The sequence below is a fragment of the Saccopteryx bilineata genome, chromosome 7, assembly GCF_036850765.1.
Source record: "Saccopteryx bilineata isolate mSacBil1 chromosome 7, mSacBil1_pri_phased_curated, whole genome shotgun sequence".
Taxonomy (NCBI): domain Eukaryota; kingdom Metazoa; phylum Chordata; class Mammalia; order Chiroptera; family Emballonuridae; genus Saccopteryx; species Saccopteryx bilineata.
The window spans coordinates 91,939,161-91,963,695 of record NC_089496.1 but is presented as its reverse complement, the minus strand read 5'-3'; the positions used below and the strand labels follow the sequence as shown (position 1 = coordinate 91,963,695).

Sequence of the window (24,535 nt, the reverse complement as noted above, 5' to 3'; positions counted from 1 at the left end):
ACTGTCCCTCAGACTGTTGGAGGGCCGACTATAAAAAAAACTATGAACAAATCCCTATGCACACTGCACATATCTTATTTTAAAGTAAAAAAACAAAATGGGAACAAATACAATATTTAAAATAAAGAACAAGTAAATTTAAATCAACAAACTGACCAGTATTTCAATGGGAACTATGCTCCTCTCACTGACCATCAATGAAAGAGGTTCCCCTTCCAGAAGTGGAGCGGGGGCCAGATAAATGGCCTCAGGGGGCCGCATGCGGCCCACGGGCTGTAGTTTGGGGACCCCTGGACTAGAGGAATCAGACCAGTGCTTACCAGAAAGAATACCTTTTCTGTCTCCATGTTTATTAAGAACCTCAAAGAAAATGAACAGAGATTGATTAACCCACCCAAACACTTTTTGATACAGAATCACGACGTCCCAGGGAATGCTGGGTGGTGAAGGGGTGGACCATGAGGCTTAGCAACAAAGCCCATAGTCAAAGGCATCCGGGTGGTTCTGAAAATAGAGATTCAGGAAGCCCTGGAAAATGTTCTTATCCGTGAGAAGAGCGCACACCGTGGGGTCTTGCAGCATGGCCGTGGTCCAGAGCCGAAGGGTGGGCGTGTGGTTCACGGAGCTGCAGGGCGGGAGAGAAGTGTTAGCTCACCCAAGCAGGGAGGCACCAAGGAAAAGGGGACGTGTCGCTCTTAAAGCGAATAAGCTACAAACAGTGGGTTTCATTGGGTAATAAAGTTACCTTAGTTACCTGATTATCAACTAAGTATGGCCACTTACTAAAAGGAAGTCTTATTTTTGGAATACCTCCGTGTGCTTTTGAATTGTATAAATTGCCATTGATTTTAACCACACAGCTAAAATCCTGGTGGGCTGGTGGCTCTCGGGAAATAAGGTGCCTGTGTCTCACTGTTCGCCAACAAATGGACAGCCCTCTGGAAGAAATGTTTTTTCTGTCCTTCTCGAGTTTTATTTTAGTGGATTTGAAAAAAAATAAAGACAAGTCGTTTCCAAAACATTTTTTAAAAAATGAGTAAGACAACCATCAAACTTCGAAACAATGGAGCTGACTGGGCTCTATTTTTTTTTTAAAGATAGATCAGGACTTTTAGACCTAGAATATGTCAAGTGACTTGTTCAAGGTCGTACAACGGGTCAGGGGGAAGTGCCGGAGCAGAGGGCAGGGTTACCAGTCTGTGGCTCAATACTCTGTACCCAGAGGAGACAGATGATTATGCTGAGACAGGGTTTAAATCATCTAAATGTGTTATATCTGATCTTCCCTCAGAAACAGCCGGATCGGGAAGTGCAGTGACTCCTGGATAGCCAAGCCTGTGCACGGCACAACTCAGGTGCAGAGGCAGACCTGGCCGGGCAGGACCGGTTCCCCGATACCAGGATTCTCCGTCACCCACCGTGCAGCTGGCTGGGACTGGAGCAGGTGCAGAGGCGTCTCTGAGCATGGTGAGAGCAAAGCCTGTGCTCCGCCCAGGGCCCCGGGCACAGTCCCCCTGCCTCTCGCAGCCATGTCCACCCCAACACTTCCATGCTGGCCAGCTCACTTGTTGGCTTTAGCATCAAGTATCCAGTGCTTTTAAAATCATTTGTTTTAAAAATATATATTCCTCTCTGGGGAAGATTCCTCAGGGAACTAAGATTTTAAGCGTCTGGCGTCCAGTGGGGGCTCAGCAGGTCCAGCTGCAGGGCCACCGAGGGAGCTGCAGACAAGCCACCCACACCGCGTGACTGAGACTCCTCCCGGCACGAGTGGCCTGGGTTTGGATGGGCTTGTGAGGACAGCGACTGAGAAGCACTGCGGGAGGCTTTCAGACACAGGGTCTCACTAGCAGAAACACAGGGAGAGTGTGGGCCACGGATGGTGGCAGAAGAGCACAGATGCATTTGGAACAAGGACATGGTTTAAAACCCGATTTCATTTCCCATCATCATGAAACACGTCCCCAGGAGGGTGAATGGCACACAGGCCGTTCCAACCACGGGTGCCCAGTCTGACTCCAGGAATTCATGACCACGTGATCAAATGTCTTACTCAGCTAGCCCGTATACATCCAGTCGCTCAAACCAGGGCCAGAAGAGGTAATCAATCATGGATATACAGTCTCCACCAAAGAACACAGTGTTCTGGTAGACAAGAATCTGAAAGGGGAAACAGAACGAAAGCAAGTTAATTTACTGATCTGCCGGCGTCATTATGATATAGACACTAAATACAAATATCAAATTAGTTTCCAAAGAGGGGGAACTAAGGCTCTGACTCTCCTTCCAATCTGTTCGGTGTTTCCTCTCTTTCCCTGGGGTTTTCTCTACCTCCTTTGGGGCCATACTCCTGGTCACACTTAGTCCCCTCCCTCCCTTCAACTCAGGAGGGAGGGTGCAGCTCATCTGACTAGAGAATCTGGAAGGACAGCCCAGGCAGAGGGAGCCCAGAGCCGCCCTCTTAACCTGGAGCAGGCTCCGGCGTGTCCTAAGCGCTCCGTGGACAGCTCGGCCCTGGAGAGGGGAGGCCCTGGCTCAGGCCAGCGCAACCCATCCCTGGGACGGAGGGAGGCCACGCTGGGCATCCGACTTGTTGCAGTTGCAACCCCCATTCTCCATGATCCACTTTATCTGTAATAAAGGGAGTACTGTAGTCTCCATGTCTTCCTCTTTCACCTTATTTCTCGACCGGTTAAAAACTAAGGCAAAAAAGAGCAGGGCTATCTAACACGCTCCCTCAAATCCCAACATTGCTTTTCTGTCGTATTTTATTTTTATCTGAGCTCTCACACTTGTTGACCACTCAATATTATCAACTTTTTTTTTTTTTTTTCTGAAGCTGGAAACGGGGAGAGACAGTCAGACAGACTCCCGCATGCACCCGACCGGGATCCACCCGGCACGCCCACCAGAGGCGAAGCTCTGCCCACCAGGGGGCGATGCTCTGCCCCTCCGGGGTGTCGCTCCACCGCAACCAGAGCCACTCTAGCGCCTGGGGCAGAGGCCAAGGAGCCATCCCCAGCGCCCGGGCCATCCTTGCTCCAATGGAGCCTTGGCTGTGGGAGGAGAAGAGAGAGACAGAGAGGAAGGAGGGGGTGGGGGTGGAGAAGCAAATGAGTGTTTCCCCCATGTGCCCTGGCCGGGAATTGAACCCGGGTCCCCCGCACACCAGGCCGACGCTCTACCGCTGAGCCAACCGGCCAGGGCCAATATTATCAACTTTTTACATGAAAATAAAATTTCTCATTCCCAAATGGGACAAAGCAACCCACACAGAAAACGGATAAACCCTAGACAGACAGATAGCCAAAATTAATTAAAAAAAAAGAAAGAAAGAAAGAAAGCACCTGAAAATTTAAACAGCAAAAGTACTTAGCAGAGATAATTGTTGGGCCAGTTCTTTCCAAGGAGAAAGGTAAGGTGTCAATTACCTAGTTAAAATAAGCAAATGACCCATATAACTCATAATCAACTAAATACTTCCCTATAGCTGGAGATCTAGATTCCTATACCCATAATCTAATTTCCATATTTATATTAGCCTTGGTTCTTTTTTTTTTTAATTTTTTTATTCATTTTTTTTTTTTTAGAGAGGAGAGAGAGAGACAGAGAGAGAGAGAGAGGAGAGAGAGACAGAGAGAGAGAAGGGGGGAGGAGCTGGAAGCATCAACTCCCATATGTACCTTGACCACGCAAGCCCAGGGTTTCGAACCGGCGACCTCAGCATTTCCAGGTTGACGCTTTATCCACTGTGCCACCACAGGTCAGGCTCAGCCTTGGTTCTTCATACCCTAGACTAGCTATTGACTCGATGATGGTAGTCTCAGGTTGTCGTGAAGAACGTGAGCTCTGGAGCCAGCAGACCTGGCCCCGTGTTGGGCTCTACCTCCAATTCAGCAGGAAACCCAGGGCAACTTATGTACCTCCTCCTCCAAGCCTCAATTTTATTAATGTTTATTTTTATTAACTTTAGAGAGAGGAAAGGAGAGAACAGAAGAGAGACCAGGAACATCCGTTCCTGTATGTGTCCTGACCAGGAACTGAACCAGCAACCTCTGTGCTTCAAGATGATGTCCTAATGAACCAAGCTATCCAGCCGGGGTCAGGCTTCCATTTTATCATCTGTAAAATGGCAGCAATGTTAGTGGGCCACCTCAAAGGTTGACTTAATCATGCATGAATAAACGTGAGCTCTTGACAAAACACAGAGACCTCGGAAGCTTACGTCTACAGAAAGCATATCCATTCGTCAGAAAGGATCAGCGGGATCACCCACTCACCACCCTTCTCAGAGGAGAAAGCAAATCTCACGGCCCTACAGACTCAGTCTTCATTAGCTCCCAATATGGCATAAGGGAGTCATAGGGAAGTCCTCCTGGCTGCCGTCCTGAAAGTCTAAAAAAGGGGAGGTGGCATCACTTTGTTCAAAAAAACTAACGGGATAGTACTAAAAGAGCAGAACCCGGCTAATAAAAACTCAAAACAGGGTTTTTTTTCAGTCTTGTATAAATAAGATCTGACTTACAGAGCACAGGACCAATTTGTTCAGTTTTTACAGCTTCCAGAAAGGCCCAAGCCTTCTTTATGTTCAGGAATAAAAATAATAATCACCCAAGCTTTTATCACTGACTTTGAAATGTATCCCTTGCAGCTAATTACTGGCTTTCACGGCACACGTCAGAACCCAATCTCAACGGATGGACTCTGGAATTTCTGCATGACACGTCGGCTTTACAGAGCAGGGCTGCTCTGGGGAAAGCCTTCGTCCACACAAATGGTATGCAGACCTTTAATGGGACCCGTGATGATCTTTGGTAAAGTAATAAGATATTTTGAAAATGGAAAACTGCTTAGTAATTGATATTCATTTAGTATATGTTTCTCAAGTTTTTCATATACTCAAAGTATATGGATGCCTTTAAATATATATAGTCTTATAGATATGGTCAATTGGTAAAAAACAAAAACAAAAAAAAATCCTATAAAGTAATTCAAACCCTATCAAGGTACATTGTATAATAAAAAGTCGAGATGACCATCTGGCTGCAATGGATGAAGCATTAGTTGTCTTCTGGCAGCCCACCTCTTAAAACACATACGCACATTCCCTCAGACTTTTCTTAAACCCAAGTGTGACTTGGAGTTCTTGACTCAGCTGCAAATTCTTGAGGTCTGCCTCAGACATTTCTCCCCCAGATTTCTCACAGGGCAGTTCTAGAAATCCTAACAGAATACTGTCTTCTATAAACTAGCACAAAGTGCTGGCTCTGTTTTATAGACACATTCCGATGACGCTGAAGACCATATTGGCCAGGCCTCCTCAGAGGGCTACTGAAGTCTTAGGAACCTTAACAAGAGAGCTCCCTTCTACACAAACCTGGTCATTTCCAGACATGGGAAATGATTCCTCCCATTAGAATCACAGACTGTCATACTGCAAGGAGCCACTGGGGCTTGTCTAGTGCTTCCCCCTTCATTTATTTTACCAGGTTCTTTCGTACCACGTTGATCATCACATAAAAGATTAGAGGTACAGTATAAAAAGTTTATAATAAAATATTAAATATTTTAAAATAATAAAATGCTAAGATCTGGGAAAATAAAAGTTGGAACAGAAGGTCAAAACAAGGAAGGAAAACAGTATCAAGAGATCAAGCCAGGAGTCCTGCAGAGTTCCTTAAAGCTTTGAATCCGATTTGTGTTTCCTGGCAGCCAAAGTGGAGAGGAAAGCAAACTGGTGAGCTGGTCCTTGCCTCTCCTGTGGAAGCATGAGGGGTTCGCACTGTCAGGGCAGGAAACTCAGTCCCAGGGAGGTACACAGACCCTCCGGTTAGTGCCAGAGCTAAGACAAAAACAGCATTCTCCTAATTCCCAGACAAGTGTCAATCTTTGTGTCATTCAAGCTTAAATACAGTATGTCCATAAAGTCATGGTGCACTTTTGACCAGTCACAGGAAAGCAACAAAAGACGATAGAAATGTGAAATCTGCACCAAATAAAAGGAAAACCCTCCCAGTTTCTGTAGGATGATGTGGCATGTGCGCATGCACAGATGATAGACATAACATGTATACAGTGGAGCAGCCCATGGCCATGCCAGTCGAGATGTGAACGGTACAGAGGAAAGTTCAGTATGTTCTGTGGCTCACTAAATTCGAATCTGTGACCAAAGTGCAACGTGTATATCTGCGCGTTTATAATGAAGCGCCACCACATAGGAATAATATTACTCGGTGGGATAAACAATTGAAGGAAACCAGCAGTTTGGTGGAGAAGCCCCGTTCTGGTAGGCCATCAGTCAGTGATGAGTCTGTGGAGGCTATCAGGGGTCCCCAAACTATGGCCCGCGGGCCACATGCGGCCCCCAGAGGCCATTTATCCGGCCCTCGCCTCATTCCAGAAGAGGCCCCTCTTTCATTGGTGGTCAGTGAGACCACCGCAAAGCGCGGCGTCGCTCACGTACAGTACTACTTCTGGTGACGTGGGACGCACGCCTCACGGCTCTGGAAGCGCGTTATATCACTTGTTACATCTAGCAGTGACAAATATGGAACCCGACATTGACCAGCTCATTAGCCAAAAGCAGGCCCATAGTTCCCATTGAAATACTGGCCAGTTTGTTGATTTAAATTTACTTGTTCTTTATTTTAAATATTGTATTTGTTCCCATTTTTTTTTTTTACTTTAAAATAAGATATGTGCAGTGTGCAAAGGGATTTGTTCATAGTTTTTTTTTATAGTCTGGCCCTCCAACAGTCTGAGGGACAGTGAACTGGTCCCCTGTGTAAAAAGTTTGGGGACCCCTGCTATACGGGACAGCTACCTAAGGAGCCCTAAAAAATCTGTGCGTGAGCCCACATCAAACTGCACTGAATAGGTATGAAACTGGGAGAGTTTTCCTTTTATTTGGTGCAGATTTCACATTTCTATCGTTTTTTGTTGCTTTCCTGTGACCGGTCAAAAGTGCACCGTGACTTTATGGACACACTGTATATGTATGCACGAGGACTCTAATCGCAGAAGCTTCCTCAAGTCTCTTGTGAATTCTTTGCTTGTTCTTTAAATTTAAGTAATGGCAAAAAGCTCAGGACCAGGAGACTCTGAAAGCTTCTCCCCTCCAAAGCCAGGGACTGGCCCAGCTCAGCTTCCCGGGGAGCGTGCCCTGCCTCCTCCATCCTCCTCTTTCTCGTCCTCTCTCAGTCAGGCTCTCCCAGAGCACCCGACAGGGAGTGAGACGCACCAACGTACTCCCGGTTGAGGAGCTTACCAAAACCCTTTCCTTCCTGTTTCAGACCGTTGATAAGAAGATCTTCAGACTACGTGACACCAATGGTTCTTCTGTGTTCTCAGTTTCAGCTAGCCCCGTGCTTACAGCCAATTAGCTCCTCTGACAATTTTTAGGATGGTCGGAGGTCAAATAAACTGGCGGTCTTAATTTCCTATGCGTCTTACCCTTCCTATGTGTTCTGTCATCAGAAACGTAACAGGAGTCTGCTGCTGCTATACCTGGGCCCACTTAGCGGTGGTTGAATTAATATCCAATGTCATTTTTAAAAACTCTATTTTGAGTTTTTTCTGTCACCTGCCTGCCCATTCTAATGGTGTAGGCCATTCTTCATGTTGAATAGCTTCTCCCACAATGGGATCCCTCCAATATCCTGCTTTAGAGAAGACACAGCACTTCCTAGGCCCCAGACACACCTCGCGTGGGGAGGGAACTGAGGCTTTGGCTTCAAACCTTCAGGTTTCCCAAAAGTATTAACACATCTTCAATTCGGGCTTAAGAATTGAGACATTTTGGTGATAACCACTGTTCTGGAATAATAGAAAATATACTTCCAGTTCACTGAAAAAGGACTACAGAGGGATGTCAAGCTTTTGGGCGTGATAAGGGAAAAAGAGCGAGCATGCAAATGAAGAGGAAGAGAATTGTTTGCTTTCATGAGGGAACACTATTTCCACCCCTTTCAGGGGAAAGTCCTGGAAGGTCCCCTCATCTGCGAAGGACTCTCGGGGCTCCCCCCAGGGGAGACAGAAAGGAGGTTCGCGCTGGAGCGCTAGTGAAAGGAAGAAGAGTGCGGGACTCCCCCTTGTGGCCATCGGTGGTGAGCGCACTGACCATTACATCCCGGGGAGGTTCACCAGGGAGAAAGAAATCTAAGGTTTTTTGAGGACAAGCAATATCATGGAGAGAAGAGAATCGCAGACTTCTTCAAACCAGGCATTCTAAAAAGCTTACATCTACAGTCTTGGACTCATATTCAGCTCTACTGCCAAAAAATCCCAGCCTCTCACGAGGACAGAGAGCATGGTGGCTCACAGCAGGCACTGCTGTCCTTGCTGGAGGAGGAAGAAAGCGGTTTTTCTTGATGGAAATAGTTCCCAAGAATCAGAACCTCCTCCCCCAAAAGACACAAAGCCCCCTGCTAATAAATCAGCACGTCCAGCCTTTATCCAAAAGCAACAGTAAAGTTCTCAACTCCAGAAGCCTTCCAAGTTCATAAAAGATAAGGGGAGATTCTCAAGCTTTTGAATTTCAGGTTCTGGCTACACAGATATACAGCTGAGGCTGAGCTAACGACAATGAACCTATTCCCCGTAGAACAAACCAAGGGTACAGAACAAAGTGCAGATCAATCATTTCTCCTCTAGAGAGAAGCCTTAGCAGTAGTGTCTGTAGAACATGCCCCATCCTGCTGCTCGTTACTTAGGATCTACAGTCCCCTGTGAAGATTCAGACAGCATCTTGCTGACGTTTGGGGGGATTAAAGGACCACACTGAAAATTCTATCCTGGAATCCTTTTAATGGGCTTAATGCTTTTGTCAAAATATATCTGTAAGATATTGAGGGTTGGAACTAGCAGGGCGATGCTTAACAAGTCAAATAGCTTTAAAGTGATGGATGGTGAATGAAAAGATAAATGACTATTGAATCTCTGAAGGGAAGAGGACATCCAGTGTATAAAAACAGTGGAAGAAATCATAACAGGAAAGACATATGGCGTAGCGTTTGTTAATGTTATATAGTTCTATATGTACAGAAAAGAGAAGCCAAAGTAATAGAACAAAAGAAAACAAAAACCTGTCTTTAAAAAAAAAAAAAAAGGCAAATATCCTTTCTACATAAGAAACTCTTTAAAAAGAACTTTTGCAAATCAGCAGGGAGAATCAGTAAGACCTTGACAGACAGATGGCTAACCAGTCATTTTCACAGAAAGAACACTAAGAGATGACATACTTTGGAGAAAATATCCCACTTCACTAGCAATCAAAGAAATATACAGTATATCAACAATGAGAAACTGTTGTTTCTCTCCAAAACAAGCAAATATCTTTTTAAATGAAATTTCCCAACAGTGAATAGGGGATAGAGCAAAAGGCATTTTCTTACACTGCTGGTGGGGGGTAAACAGCACAAGTCTTTGGGGAAGGGTGTAGCAACACATAGCTCTAGCCTGCAGTGTTCATGCCCTTTGACCTTGTCACTCCATTCCTGGAAACCCAACCTCGGCACCTATTTTAAAACAGAGAACACACTTCTTATGCAAAAATGCTGCTGTTCGCTGCAGCGACATCCATAATAGTAGAAGGTGCTGGGTAAATCACTTTGTGGTTTATACACATGGCAAATTATGCAGAATGAAAAGTTTTGTGGGTTTTTTTCATTAAAAAATATTATAGCCTGACCTCTGGTGGCGCAGTGGATAAAGCATCAACCTGGAACACTGAGGTCGCCAGTTCAAACCCTGGCTTCCCTGATCAAGCTATATATGGGAGTTGATGCTTCCTGCTCCTCCCCCTTTCTCTCTCTCTCTCCCCTCTTACTCTCTTTCTCTCTTCTCTCCTCTCTAAAATGATTAAATAAAATCTAAAAAAAAAAAAAATTACACATATGCTATTTCCGTAAGTGGCCTGAGGTGACCTCTGAAAATGGTTCACTGTTCACTTGACCCAGAAAACCCCACAAAATCATGTAGATCAAGAAGTTCAAATCATCACGTTCACTTTAGCAGTACTCATGAAACAGCCCGGGCCATCAAGGGTATGCATATCTGAAAAGTCACCAAGTGTCTGAAGGACATCACTTTACAGAAGCAATGTGTGCCATTCCATCGTCACAATGGTGGCGTCAGTAGGTGTGCCCAGGCTGAACAGTGGGGCTGGACACAGGCTCAGTGACCCGAACAGAGTGCTGGATTCCTCTGCTGTACATGCTTGAAAATGCAGAGAATAATGCTGAACTTAAGGGTTTAGATGTAGATTCTCTGGTCACTGAGCACGTCCAGGTGAACCAATTTCCCAAGATGCAGCACAAAATTTACAGAGTTCGCCTGACCTGTGGTGGTGCAGTGGATAAAGCGTCGACCTGGAAATGCTGAGGTTGCCGGTTCAAAACCCTGGGCTTGCCTGGTTAAGGCACATATGGGAGTTGATGCTTCCAATGCCTCCCTCCTTTTCTCTCTCTGTCTCTCTCTTTTCTCTCTCTCTGTCTTTCTCTCCCTCTCTCTCTCCTCTCTAAAAATGAATAAATAAATAAATAAAAATTAGGCCCTGGCCAGTTGGCTCAGTGGTAGAGCATCGGCCTGGTGTGCAGGAGTCCCGGGTTTGATTCCCAGCCAGGGCACACAGGAGAAGCGCCCATCTGCTTCTCCACCCCGCCCCCTCTCCTTCCTCTCTGTCTCTCTCTTCCCCTCCTGAAGCCAAAGCTCCATTGGAGCAAAGTTGGCCCAGGCACTGAGGATGGCTCTGTGGCCTCTGCCTCAGGTGCTAGAATGACTCTGGTTGCAACAGAGTGACGCCCCAGAGGGAAAGAGCATCACCCCCTGGTGGGCGTGCCGGGTGGATTCCCGTCAGGTGCATGCGGGAGTCTGTCTGACTGCCTCCCTGTTTCCAACTTCAGAAAAATACAAAAAAAAAAAAAAAAAGAATTTACAGAGTTCATGGGTGGATTAGCACCCACATGAGTTCGCCCCATCACATTGAGAGGATCCTTGTTGAAGAGCAAACTGTTCCTAAACCAGAAGAGAAGGCCACACAGGAGAAAGAGATACCCCAGAAGAAACTGAAGAAACAAAAACTTATGGCCCGGGAGTACAATTCAGCATAAAATAAATGTTAATAAAAGTTTTTAAAAATTACACGTTATAGAGAAATACATTCTTATTACTGTTTTGAAATGAAACACAGAAAACACTATACAAGGCAGAAGCTTCCCTTCCCCTCATCCGTGTCCTTAAACACTTTTCTTTTCTATCCCACTTCCAATCCCCTTCCTAGTAGTAGCCACTACTGAGAGTTTGATCTGTATCGCTCTAGATATTTTCCTAGACATTTATTTACATATTTATACATGAATAGTTTTCTTTTCTTCTTCTTTAAATATGGGATCACACCATCTGCATTACTGTGTAATTCACTTAAATATTTCCAATCTTTCCGTGTCATTACACATGGATCTACCACAGTCATTCTTTTCTCCTCATTCATTTTTAACTGCTTTACAGAATTCCACGAGATGGGCAAATACTAGTTTACCTAGAAAGCAGCTGACAGATTTGGATATGGAATGAAGTTACCAGACTAGAAACAGCACTCAAACCGCTCAACTAACCATTGTGAGTAGAGGCTAACCAGTTCCCTAGCGTGGAAGAATGGTGGTTACAACTAAAAAATGGCACATTGGTGGATGTGCTAAATTAGCTGGTAAATTCAAGAGAATTGACAACATAGGTGCAACCCAAAAACTTGTACCTGAATGTTCACAGAAGCATTATTCATAATAGCCAAAAAATGAAAACTATCTAAGTGTCCATCATCTGATGAATGGATAAACAAAAATTGGCGAATTTATACAATGAAATATTAAGTCATAAAAAGGAGTAAAGCATGAAACTTGAAAACACTATGCTAAGTAAAAGAAACTCACAAAAGGCTAATATTCTATAATTCCTTTTATATGAAATGTCTAGAACAGGTAAATCCATAGAGAGAAAGTGAGTTAGTGGTTACTTATGGCTGGGAGAGATGGGAAGAAATGGGAAGCTACTGCTAATGATTAAGGGGTTTCTTTTCAGGATGATGAAAATGATCTGGAATGAAAAGTGGTGATCATTGCAAAGTGGTCCTTAAATAGCATCCATGAAAGTTATCTGGGTTAGTTGACAAGTTATTTCCAGGACTCTGCTACTAAAGAGAAAGTGGAAGCACATTACTCGGTGATGAGCCGGAGCGGCTGATTGGCCCACGTCTCTTCCCAGCTCTGAGTTTAGAGACATCTCATTGGTCAGTTAAAATCAGCCTTTGGTGGGTATTTACACCACTGAAACCAGCAAATCCCACAAACTAAGTCTTATTTTCTTCTTTCTCCTCCTCCTTTTCCTCTTTTCCTTCTCCTTCTTCTCCTTCTTTCAGAAAGAGTCAGTTGTGACACATTTATCTCCACATCACTGATTATATTCCTAATCTCTCTGGCCACAAAGGTAAAACACCGAGTTTCAATTCTTGTCTTTATGATCGATGCATTCTGTGGCTCTGTCAAGTGGCCTCACCTACTCCATTTAGCCCTAACTTCAACAAAAGAGGTATGATTCTTCAATCTGCAGGGTGTAGCTAGGACCATTTACCTGAGCGGGTTGGTGGAAAGATTAAATGAGATGGTTATACAAAGCACCTGCAGCATGATATGGGCACAGAAACACAAGCTCACTTGCCCTGGAAGAGCCCCAGCTAGGGAACTGTGCAACCATCATATTTAGCAATCTGTCATTCACAAAGTTCACCCATCATCCAAATGCACAGGAAGAAGGAGACAGGAAAAAAACGTGTTTGCAATTATCTTTGAATTCAAAGGGTTTTGTTTTCCTTTTTCTTTCCCTGGCCTGGCATTTATCTGTAGGAAGGTAACCGGGCATGATAGAATCAGTTCAGCTAATATTTGAAATAAAGACCTTAAAAATTCTCTTCTGCCTGACCAGGCTGTGGGGCAGTGGATAGAGCATTGGACTGGGACATGAAGGACCCAGGTTCAAGACCCCGAGGCTGCCAGCTTGAGCGCGGGCTCATAGGTGGGAGCAAGGCTTGCCAGCTTGAGCCCAAGGTCGCTGGCTCAAGCAAGAAGGTCATTCAGTCTGCTCCCAGTCAAGGGACATATGAGAAAGCAATCAATGAACAACTAAGGTGTTGCAACAAAGAATTGATGCTTCTCATCTCTCTCCTTTCTTGTCTGTCTGTCCCTATTTGTCTCTCTCTTTGACTCTCTCTGTCTCTGTCACACACACACACACACACACACAATTCTCTTGTGCAAGAGTTTTCAAACTTCTTTTTGGAAACAGCAGGCCCCCCTTCCCGCATTAAAAGCAGGGCTGTTCTGGGTGAGGCGGCACCCACCAGGCCTCCCCTAGCTGGGGATTCCTCTGCAGAACCCGGAGGTTCGGGGACACATCTTTCAAATCACTCCTTCATTCCATAATTGTGGAAACCAAGGCACAAGGAGAGCCAGAACCTTGCCCAAGCTTCTGGAATCTGGAGAGCCAAGCCTAGCATCCAAGACTCTTTCTGCCATGTCAAACTGCCTGCTCAGCATCAAGACCCCCGGTGTGTGGTCTCAGGATCAAAGGCTGACATTTCTCAAACATGACTCTTTGTCATCCATAAATACTGCAACTGTACAAATCTAAGACAGGCAGCTGAAAGTGTAAATAAATGTAATCTGCTTCCTCTTGACAAAAGTTAAATGGAAGAGTATTAATAATTAGCCTTCCCTTAAGGGAATAAATAGCATTCTCTAGATGCCAACAGAGTTACAAACCACTTATAAAGGGAACATAGTTTCAGGAACAAAGATAAAGGAAGTCAAAGGACCACCTTCCAGAATATTCTAGAGGTAAAGGGCAGCCCCATAACTGTCAGGTGAATGAAGGATCTGCTGGTAGAGACTGCTCCTTGCCCACCCATAGCTATTTCCCCCTTCTTTCTTAATTACAGAACCCTGATCTAGGGTGTCCCAGCTAAAAGACTAAATTTCCCAGCCTCCCCTGCAGATTACTATGATCTTACAACTAAGTTCTAGCCAATGAGATTGAAGTGGTCATTGGGTTGGATATCTGGGACAGCTTTCTAATGGAGCATGGCCTTTTGCCATTTTTTTCCATTCTGTTCTCCTTTCCACTGCCTGGAGTGTGGATGTGATGGCGGCTGTTCCAGCAGCTATCTTGTCATTTTGAGGATGAAGGCCTTGCACTGAACATGACAGAGCAGAAAATCTCAGCCCCTGGTCATTTCATGAAGAAGCCATCAAAATAGACCTGAACTGCCCCTACTTCTGGCTTTTCTTCATGAATAAACCCTTATATAAATTTATAGTAGTTAAGTCCCTCTTACTAGCAGCCAAACTCAGTCCCTAACCGACAGAGATCTTGACCTCATTGGCAGAAGCTACCGAAGACATGCAGAGATACTTAAGAAACGTGGTGACTTTGCAAAAGGAGAAACATAATCACGTGCCCTTCCTGAACTCCTTGCCAGATTTTTAAGAATAATTCCACAATGGGGTAGTAAAGAGCCAGTACCTAAAAGTTAAAATCAGATGACTAGTAGCCAAACTTATCAAAGTCGGGCAAAAAGACTGTGAAAGCAGAGTGTGTCAGTGTGACCAGATTAATGACCCTACATCTCTTCTTCCATTGGCTCTAACCAGGAGAGGGTGCCTTTTTATACCTCTTCAAGGTTGCAGAATTCCTCACGGAGGGCTTTTTTCAGTTCACAGCATTCTCTCCCGCATCTCAATGCCACCAGGCACTCCTTGGTCAAATGTGGGATCTAATCAGAGGACACAGATTTCTTAGTGGAGAAGTCTGAGGGAACTCCATGTTCCTACTCTGCCTAAAAAAATGCAGCCAAAGCTTTGTCACTCCAGCTTAACAGGCTAACACCCACCCATATCCAGGCCTCCCAGCTGGCGCTGAGGGGTATCTCTGTGGTTTTAGGAATCCACCTGTCACAGCACCCTCATAAAACAACATGCTTTAAAAAAGAGTTCTTGAGTGTGTCTTACTTGATCAGCTATTGCCATGCTGTACAGTCTTAGGCAGGCACTTAATCCCACTAAGCCTCAGTGTTCTCATCTTAAAAATGGACACAGTAATAGTACCCACCTTAAAGGGCAGTTGTAAGGGTTACATCAGTTAAGGTAGTTAAGATAGTCTTGGCACATTGTAACTGTTCAATATATGTCAATTATGTTTATTCCCAGTCAAAGAAAACTATCCTAAAGTTTCTCTATCATTTTTTCTCCCATTATCAACAGGTGCCCTCTTTTCTCTCTTCTTATTTCCTAGACAGCTGGCATTTTCTCTGCATAAAGAGCAATCCCTTTCCATGCATTAAGTGAGAGGTAGGGAGGCAGAGAGACAGACTCCCGCATGTGCCCTGACCAGGATCGACCTGGCAAGCCCCCTTCCGGGTAGTGCTCTCTGCCCATCTGGAGCCACTGCTCCATTGCTCAGCAACCAAATTATTTTTAGCACCTGAAGTGAGGCCATAGAGCCATCCTTGGTGCCTGAGGCCAACTGGCTTGAACCATTCGAGCCACAGTTGCAGGAGAGGAAGGGGGGAATGGAGAAGCAGATGGTCACTTCTCTTGTGTGCCCTGACCGGGAATCGAACCTGCGACATCCACACACTGGCTTGATGCTCTGCTGCTGAGCCAACTGGCCAGGGCCACATTAATGTCTTTATATCCCCCTTTTTTTTTAACCTGAAACCTTATAAATATTCTCTTTAAAGCATCACCAGTGTTTAGCTCTTTTAACATTCCTATCTTAAATCACACAGTCATAACTATGCCATAATCATACCTTTTGAGACTGCTAGTTCAAATGGCAAAGCACCTGTCAGTGAAGCCTTTAACTTTAATAGCAGAGGTGACAGCTCTACTATAATTGCATAGCAGTTACTCTCCTATGGCAAATGGAGTATCACAATAAAACAATTTCATCAATGATTGGGCTTTAAAAATGAATTGACATTTGGGAAAGACATATAAAGTAAAATAGAGTGTAAGTGGCTTTTTAAAAAGTTAAACATACCACCTGACCAGGAGGTGGCGCAGCAGATAGAGCATCGGATTGGGATGCGGACGACCCAGGTTAGAGACTCTGAGGTCGCCAACTTGAGCGTGTGCTCATCTGGTTTGAGCAAAGCTCACCAGCTTGAGTCCAAGGTCGCTAGCTTGAGCAAGGGGTCACTCAGTCTGCTGTAGCCTTCTGGTCAAGGGACATATGAGAAAGCAATCAATGAACAACTAAGGTGTCGCAACAAAAAACTGATGATTGATGCTTCCCATCTCTCTCCATTCCTGTCTGTCTGTCCCTATCTAGCCTTCTCTCTGACTCTCTCTCTGTCTCTGTAAATAAATAAATAAATAAATAGAAAAGAAAAAGTTAAACATACCTTATAGAATAGCTCCAATAACATCTTTTGGCGAGCTCGCTCATAAGGGTCACATGGATACAGCTTCCTTCCGGGGTAAGCGTCATCCAGGTACTCACAAGCAATCACAGATTCGTAGATCAGCTGACCTTTGCTGTTTTCCAGGACAGGAATTTGGCCAAAAGGATGCTTTGTATAGTACCAGTCTGGCTTGTTTCTCAGGTTAATGTTGATAACTTCATGTCTTAAAAACCAAAGGGAAAACAAGACAACAAAAATAAGAGGCTTACATGGGCAGATTCTTTTCTTGAAAGCAGGAATGATCAATTTATAAAATTTAAATTTGCAATATTTTTTTTCAAGTTTAGGTCTTTTACAAAGAAAAATCTATAATAACATCGCCGTCTTCATTCATACACTAAGATGTGTTAAATGTTTTCTATGTCTTGTCTCATTTGCTCCTTGCCCAATATCACCTCTAGGAAGCAGATCCCAGGAGTCTGGTTAAGAAGTCACACGTTTAACCACTGCACTACAGTTTTATACATTTTAAAGCTTGAAAATACAAATCCGTTATTAACAGGTCACAACAGAATACGGTAAATGTTAGCAGTTACGAGCACAATTCTGGCATCAGAGTGTGTGGGGTCTGGACAGTCTAGCTTGGCCGAATTCCTTAGCCTCTCTGTGCTCAGTGTCCTTAATTGTAAAACGGGGTAATAACAAAGCCATGTCTTGGCATCACTACAAGGATCAAATAAGTAAATTTGTATAAAGTGCTTAGTGCCTAGTACATAAGCGTGCAGTAACTTTTGAATTCTTATTTCAAAATTATTATTATTAGAGGTTCAAACTTATAAAATTACCAGAAGTACTCACATATGTTTTAAAAAGATTAAAGGAAACACATGAGAATATTCTTTGCTCAGTCAAGGAGATTGTCTTAAACCCTAAAATAGTGGTTCTCAACTGGGAGTAACCTTGCCCATTCACCAGGGGCATATATGGCAATGTCTGAAGACATTTTTTGGTTGTCACAACTTGGAGAGAGGGGATTCAACTATCTAATGGGTAAAGGCCAGGGATGCTGCTAAACATCCAGAAAGGCACAGGACATCACACACACACACACACACACACACACACACACACATACAATTTCTGGTCCGAAATGTCAATAATGCCAAAGCTGTGAAACCCTGCCCTTTGTAAAGAAATAGTATTTATATTCATTCATACGCTGCCAATTTGTCACTACTGGTCAAGTAGCAGGCTATTGTTATTTTAACCAACTGGAGTTGAGCAAGAGGGAAGAATCTGGTGATATATGCCATACTCTGTACTCAACAAAGTAGAGTTACACGATTTTATTTAAACTCTCCATTCGTCTCTGCATTTCGCTGACATGAATCTGAAACTCTGAAGCTGTCCCCTCATGATGGACTCCGCAAGGCAAGAGCCAAAAGCCTGGAGTAACACTTTCTCAACACTTCAGCTCAGAGGCCAGCTGCATCATTCAGAGCCCATTCCAGCCAAGGCATTCTGCCTTCTGTCCTGCCCAGTCCAGCCCTGCAGGGCTCAGCCTTGCAAAACCCCCTGGGCATGATATGTGCCCATTTCCTCAGGTACGCCGGAAACTTCAAGACACTTCTTGACAGCGGTCCGTTCTATTTCGTTGTCTGGGATTATTCGTTCGTTCATTCATTTAAAAAATATTCTGAAGCACCTAGGCTCTCTTCTAGGCCATGAATAAAAAAGGCAAAGTCCCTACCCTCCACAACGTACATTTAGGGGGAAGGAATGGAGGAAAAAAGGATAAAAATGAAATATGTCGGATACGGTGAGCCCAGTAAAGATGGAGAACAGAGTTGATCTGACGGGCAGTGGGGGCAGCTGCAGTCAGCAGTCAGCCCAGGCCTGGGCTGCGCTGTGCCCCTACTTCACCAGCATGACTGCAGAGAACCAGCTCACCAGAGCCATCCTTCCGTTTCCTCTGAGCTGTTCTAAGGCCCCCCTCCCACCCCAACCCGCACAGAAAGGACTGCATTTCAGGACCGCCCACTAAAGAACCCGCCCTTTATTAACCACTTATTGACTTTGCCTCAGATGTAGAAGGCAGGGCGCGCTCCAGATTTTAAGCATCCCCCCGGTGTCTGTAGGGCGCTGACCTTTCGTTTCTTACCTGATGCCTTTGGCGAGGAGAACCAAGCGCGTCCTGTGCGCATAAGGACAGAACCTCATACTGTAGATTCGGATCAGGCCCTCTGAGACCCGCCCTGGGGGGATACTTCCTGCGGAGGGAGCAAGGGTTACCAAGAGGCAGATTACCCCAGTGGGGAGAGGGGTCACTCGCCTCCCTGAGACCTCAAGAGGGCTGTGCGGGCTCCACCTCCCGAGTCCCAGACTGGACACTTTTGCACGTGGCTTTGGGGCAGAGAAGTCCCTCCCCACCATGCTGGTCTGGGGGCCAAGGCCCGGAGGGAGTCTCCATCCCCCGACCACTGTTGAGAGGACTCACCTTTCCCGAAAGCCCTGGTCGCATCAACGGCCATGAGTTCCAGTTGTCTGCACAGTGCCCCAAACTCCCTGCCGCAGCCCCTGGCTCCGGGGACAGCTATGCTCTGGAGCACCCCTCCTGCCCAAATTCAATTTTTGAGGGACTGGGCTCTGGTGGGGCAGAGGGTTAGCGATGTGGGACATGAGCTAGGTAGGATAACTTATCCTGGGGAGACTGCCCCAGATTTGAAAGCCGAAGTAGGAGTAGGCAAAACAAACAAGACACCTGAAAAGTACCCCTTGCTTTGAACACATGGGTACAACAAGCAGTGGGGTCTCCTCCACATCAGGAATCTGTGGAGAACGGGCATTTAAATTCCAGCATGTATTTCAAGAGAGTTCAATACAAATTGCCCGGGGTAATGCTAACGTTTTCTTTCCCATTCTAAGCCCTCCCTCCTGCATCTCGAACACAATTGACCACGTTCTCTGAATCATGAGTAGAAAGAAAGAAAGAAAGAAAGAAAGAAAGAAAGAAAGAAAGAAAGAAAGAAAGAAAGAAAGAAAGAAAGAAAGAAAGAAAGAAAGAAAGAAAGAAAGAAAAACTTTTTCATGACATAGCAGATAAGAAGAACATTTTTGTTAGTGTTGAGATTTTGCATGACCCTTAGAGTGTCTCCTTAAATTATGTGCCCTAGACAGCTCACTGGCCTCACCGAGTGCCAGCCTTATTTGTGAGATTGTACTCAAGCTATGGAAAAGTGGTAATGAATTAGAAACAAGAACCTAGAGTCAAAGAAAAGTTTGTGATCTCTCCCTACCCCTCTGCACAGATTTCAGAGAAGACCCTTTATAATGGCTAAGGACATGTCAACAATACAATAATACAGCAGCAATACAGAGGGCCACTTGGATAGCTCTTCTGGCCTTTGTTCTGATCCTAAGAAACTGAGATCCTGAAATTTAGTATATGTAAAGACAATTTCTTTAAGTTTACAGGATTGAGCTGAAATAGGAATTATTTATAAATGCATTTTATGGGATTGATAAGGAAAGAAGGAAAGAAAAGTATGATATGCCTCATTCACACTGATTAAATGATTTCAATGGATTATCTTATTTGATTCCTACAACTATTCAGTTGGGCAACTATCATTTCTATTTTACAAACTAGAAAATATCCTTAAGAATGAAATTGTTTACCCAAAGTGACCAGCTAGTAAGGTTGAAGAACTTTAAAAGTCCAAAGCCTGACTCATTGTCTTGACCTCTAAAACTGGTAACAGTGTGGAGAGGAAATGATCTAAGACCTAGAAAAGATACAGCACAGAATTGCCGCTCAACAAAGAAAACTAGATAGAAGGTGACAGAGGACAATCTGACTTTGGGTGATGGGTATGCAACATAAGTGAACGACAAGATAACCTGGAGTTGTTATCTTTGAATATATGTATCCTGATTTATTGATGTCACCCCATTAAAAATAAAATTATTTAAAAAAAAACAAATGTTAGCAGCCATCTAAAATATCTTTTATCAAAATGACAGAACCTGATTATGTAGCTTATGAATGGACAACTTTCGTCCTTTGGAATTCCAATCTATCCAGAAATTCTTGGTTAACAATATTAATTTTTTTTTTTCTATTGAATAGGATTCTTTGAAAGTCTTTGGAATAGTTACTCAACATGAAATCACTCTGAATGACTCAGCAAAAACTGAAGTTGCTATTTATTTAAAATGTATCTGTGTGTGAGAGTTCAGTTAGGGGAGAATAGACAAAGGAATGCAGACAGTTCTTCCTCTAAAGGGAAGCAATATAATGTCAAGGTTCTCACCTGGCACTATATTCAAACCCTGGCTTTGGCACTTAGACAAGCTATCTCTGACCTTCGTCTTCCTCACCTGTAAAATGAGAATATAAACAGTACCTTCTTGATAGGCTTTGAATATTAAATGAAATCACGCAGGCCATTTTCAGTATAGTAAGAGCTCAAAATGAATGACTAATACTAGTAAATAAGAATACATTTTTAGTAGCATAGTGCATTCCAGTTTTATACACATAGAGATGAAATGCACTGCAATTCAGCTTTGCCAAGCATATTAGAATTAGAATTAAACCCAGAATATTGATTTCACCGGTTACCTGGTAAATGCTAGTTGAATGGATTGAATGATACAGGCCACATTTCAGTAATGTGGTTTTTAATCTTACCACTGGTTTCTCTGGAGAGATTTTAATTATGACTTTTGAGCTTATCCTTACTTCCTTTCTAAGACCCAATAGGTACCTCTTTGAAATCCTTTTTTCAAATTTTCCTTCTGTGTTATTATATCATGTTTACACCTCTATTATACCGACCCACTCAAGCAAGAAAGAAATGGTCACAAGGCCATATTAAACCTACTCCAAATTGGTTTTCTGTTACCTGAAATATAATTGCATCTATTTTAAAATGTGGGATCTTCAGTCATGGGTAATAATATCTTATGCCTTGCCTGACCTGTGGTGGCGCAGTGGATAAAGCGTCAACCTGGAAACACTGAGGTTGCCGGTTCAAAACCCTGGCTTGCCTGGTCAAGGCACATATGGGAGTTGATGCTTCCTGCTCCTCCCCCTTCTCTCTCCCTCCCCCTTCCTCCCTAAAAAAAAATAATAATAAAATAAAATAATAATAATATCTTATGCCTTCTAGGAAAAGAATGCTACCACAGAAATAATTTCTTTATTCTAATTAAGTGGATCTCTGTTTTGAGAATAAAAGTGAAGTTTGCATTTTTCCATTTTTCAAAAATTGTTTTCATACCTATCTCTGATAGTGGCAGAAACTGGAGGACATTCCTTTTAATATTTCAAAACCTAATTTACATGAATGATTACTGGATGTTCAGATATTATTCACTGAGTTTAAAGAGTGAGATAAGTGAGCAAAAGGGCTCTATTTTCAAATGGACCTAAAATCAGTACTTGTTTCTAGGAAGTTAGGATCATAGGGAATACTATGTTCACATGTCTTTGGGACCTTTTTTTCTCCCAGTATTTAGATAAAATAGACATACAGCTCTCTGTATAAATTTTTTTTTTTAATTTATTGATATTTTAGAAAGAAAGGGAGAGAGAGAAACAACAAACTTGTTGTTCTACTTATTTATGTATTCATTGGTTGATTCTTGTGCTCTGACCAGGGATCAAACCTGTAATCTTGGCATATAGGGACAACGCTGTAACCAACTGAACAACCTGACCAGGGCCTGCTATGTATGAGTTTAATGTGCACCACATAATGACCTGACACACATATATTACAAAATGATTACCAGAATAAACTTAGTGAATATCCACCTCCTCGTATAGTTATAAAAAATATTTTTTCCTCCTGATGAGAACTTTTAAGGCCTACTCTCTGAGCAACTTTCAAACACACCATACAGTAGTGTTAATTATCTTGTTATACATCCCCAGAACTAATTTTATAACTGGAAGTTTGTGCTCTTTGACCACCTTCATCTAACTCCCTCCCCACCCCCACCCCCATCCTCACAAATCTGGGATGTATAAAATAAAAATTACTATCAACTAAAGTTGTCAGAGGAGGAACTTCCTCACCCCACTGGAAAAAGCAGAGTCAAAGGAGACTTGCTTTTCTGAGTACTTGATTCTGCTTTCCTATTCCTCTCTTTACAGCTTAAGGGATCAAAGAAAATAAAATTTAGAAACATTGTGATATAGTGACATTTAAATGAACAAAGGCAGATTTTTAAGATTCTGAAATCAGCCAAATCAAATATTTGCAAAATCAAACAAAACACACTGAGTTTGAAAAAGGACATCAACACCCCTGCTAAATCACAGGATAAAGTGGTGCATCAAAAAAGGTGCATCCTATCCTCTCCTGGCTCAATCTTTCTAAATGAAAGGAGTTGATGAATAAAAAGAGACTGGAGCAGAAGCATATGTAAGCTCTTACCTCAAGTGATCTAAATAATGAAGAGTTCAGGCTGGGTTTGAATCTCTTCAGCGTTTACTAGCTGGTGACCTTGGGCAACATCACAGCAACTTTCTATGCCCTAGGTTCTCCTTTGTAATTCAGGTTTAATGGTACCAATATATCAGGTAGTTTGGGGAAGATTCATTCAGATACTAGATGAAAAATGCTTAACACTTAGCATTTAGGAGGCATTCAACATTAGCTATTATTATTATTAGGCCCCTAGACTGTAACTCAGTTGGTTAGAGCCAAGTCTCGACCAATGAAATCATAAATAAGTGGAACAAATTAATCTTTCTCTCCCCCTTCCTCTCTCTCTAAAAACCAATAGGTTAAAAAAAAGAAAGAGTGCAGCAGTTCAGATCCACAGCCCTCACAAAGACATCCTTTGGGACCAAATTCACCCGCCTGCGGGTGCCTTATAATACAGCTAAACTAGTGGTGACCAAAGCAGGGCTGAGAATTAGGAATCTTCTGGCATCTTTACCTGTTTCCAGGCAAATCGGAAAAATAAATAATTTAATGAGTTATTTTTCCCCTTTTAGTTAAAAGTATTCGCTTTAAAGACTTGTTCTTTAATCGTGGATAATACAGCTCTTGTACTTTTTTTTAATGTTAAATTCTTTGATGAAACTTTGATAAAGTACTTGGGCTTTCTTTTAAAAGCAACATAAAATTTTGGCAATCCTATTGTGGGCCCCAAAATTCAGAATTGACCTTAAACCCCTTTTCCCTTCATATGCAACTCAACCAGTGCAGGGGACAGGTGAGCCACCCCTAGGAGCCACAGGGAGCAAGGCAAACGGGGAGCAAGGCAAACGGAACCGGATGTAGAACGACGGTGGGACCCGCCCCCTGGAATGCGATCCTACCCGCTCACTGGCCGATTTTAAGAGCCGTTGGAAGCGTTCCATCCAATCAGTGCGGAGCTGAGCCTATGGGCGGTCGCGTTCAAGGCTCCCAGGTACCAAGTCCTGATTCCCCGCAGGTGTCTGTGACCAGGTAGTGGCTGACCGAGGCACCTCAGTGCCGGGTCTCCATCCAAATGAAGTTCGCCCGCAGCCGCCGACCTGGGCCTAGAGGGTGGGGCAGGCCCACGGCGACAAAGGCGGGTCCGCCCGGAGCTTGGGCCGCGTTGGCAGCGTGGCGTTTGTGAAGTCAACCATTGTCAGCCGCCCCCCAGATCGCCTGCATCACCATGGGGCAGGGTTGGGGAGGGGGACGCTCATGTCAAACATGGACCTCCCGGACCTCCTCACAGAACCGGAAACCCAGCGGTGAGCCTCCGGTGATTGATAAGTGCTCTTACATTTAATAAGTACAGGACGCCCTACCTGTGGTGCCGCAGTGGATAAGGCGTCCACGTGGAATGCTGAGGTCGCTGGTTCAAAACCCTGCGCTTTCCCGGTCAAGGCACACACCAGAAGCACCTACTATGGGCTGATGCTTTCTGCTTCTCCCCCTGGCCTTTCTCTTTCCTCTCTAAAATCAACACATAAAATCTTTAAAAAATAAGGAAAAAAACAAGTAAAGGAAACCAGACTATTGGGGCCAGCCGCTCGACGGCTCCTTAAATTCTGATAGAACAAGGTGCTATGTTCCCCAGTATTTCTGC

At 43.9% G+C, this 24,535-nt stretch overlaps 1 protein-coding gene across 1 annotated transcript; it reads right to left on the bottom strand.

Moving 5' to 3' along the window:
* Window positions 1-465: 465 nt before the first annotated feature.
* On the bottom strand, window positions 466-18,987 carry LOC136310522 (glutathione S-transferase omega-2-like). The gene is made up of 6 exons (XM_066239238.1): window positions 18,951-18,987; window positions 18,615-18,723; window positions 16,454-16,676; window positions 14,720-14,821; window positions 2,054-2,160; window positions 466-625 (listed from the first exon to the last, which is right to left on the bottom strand). The coding sequence occupies exons 1-6, from the start codon at window positions 18,982-18,984 to the stop codon at window positions 466-468; spliced, it is 735 nt and encodes a 244-aa protein (XP_066095335.1). The 5' UTR covers window positions 18,985-18,987.
* Between the last annotated feature and the right edge of the window lie 5,548 nt (window positions 18,988-24,535).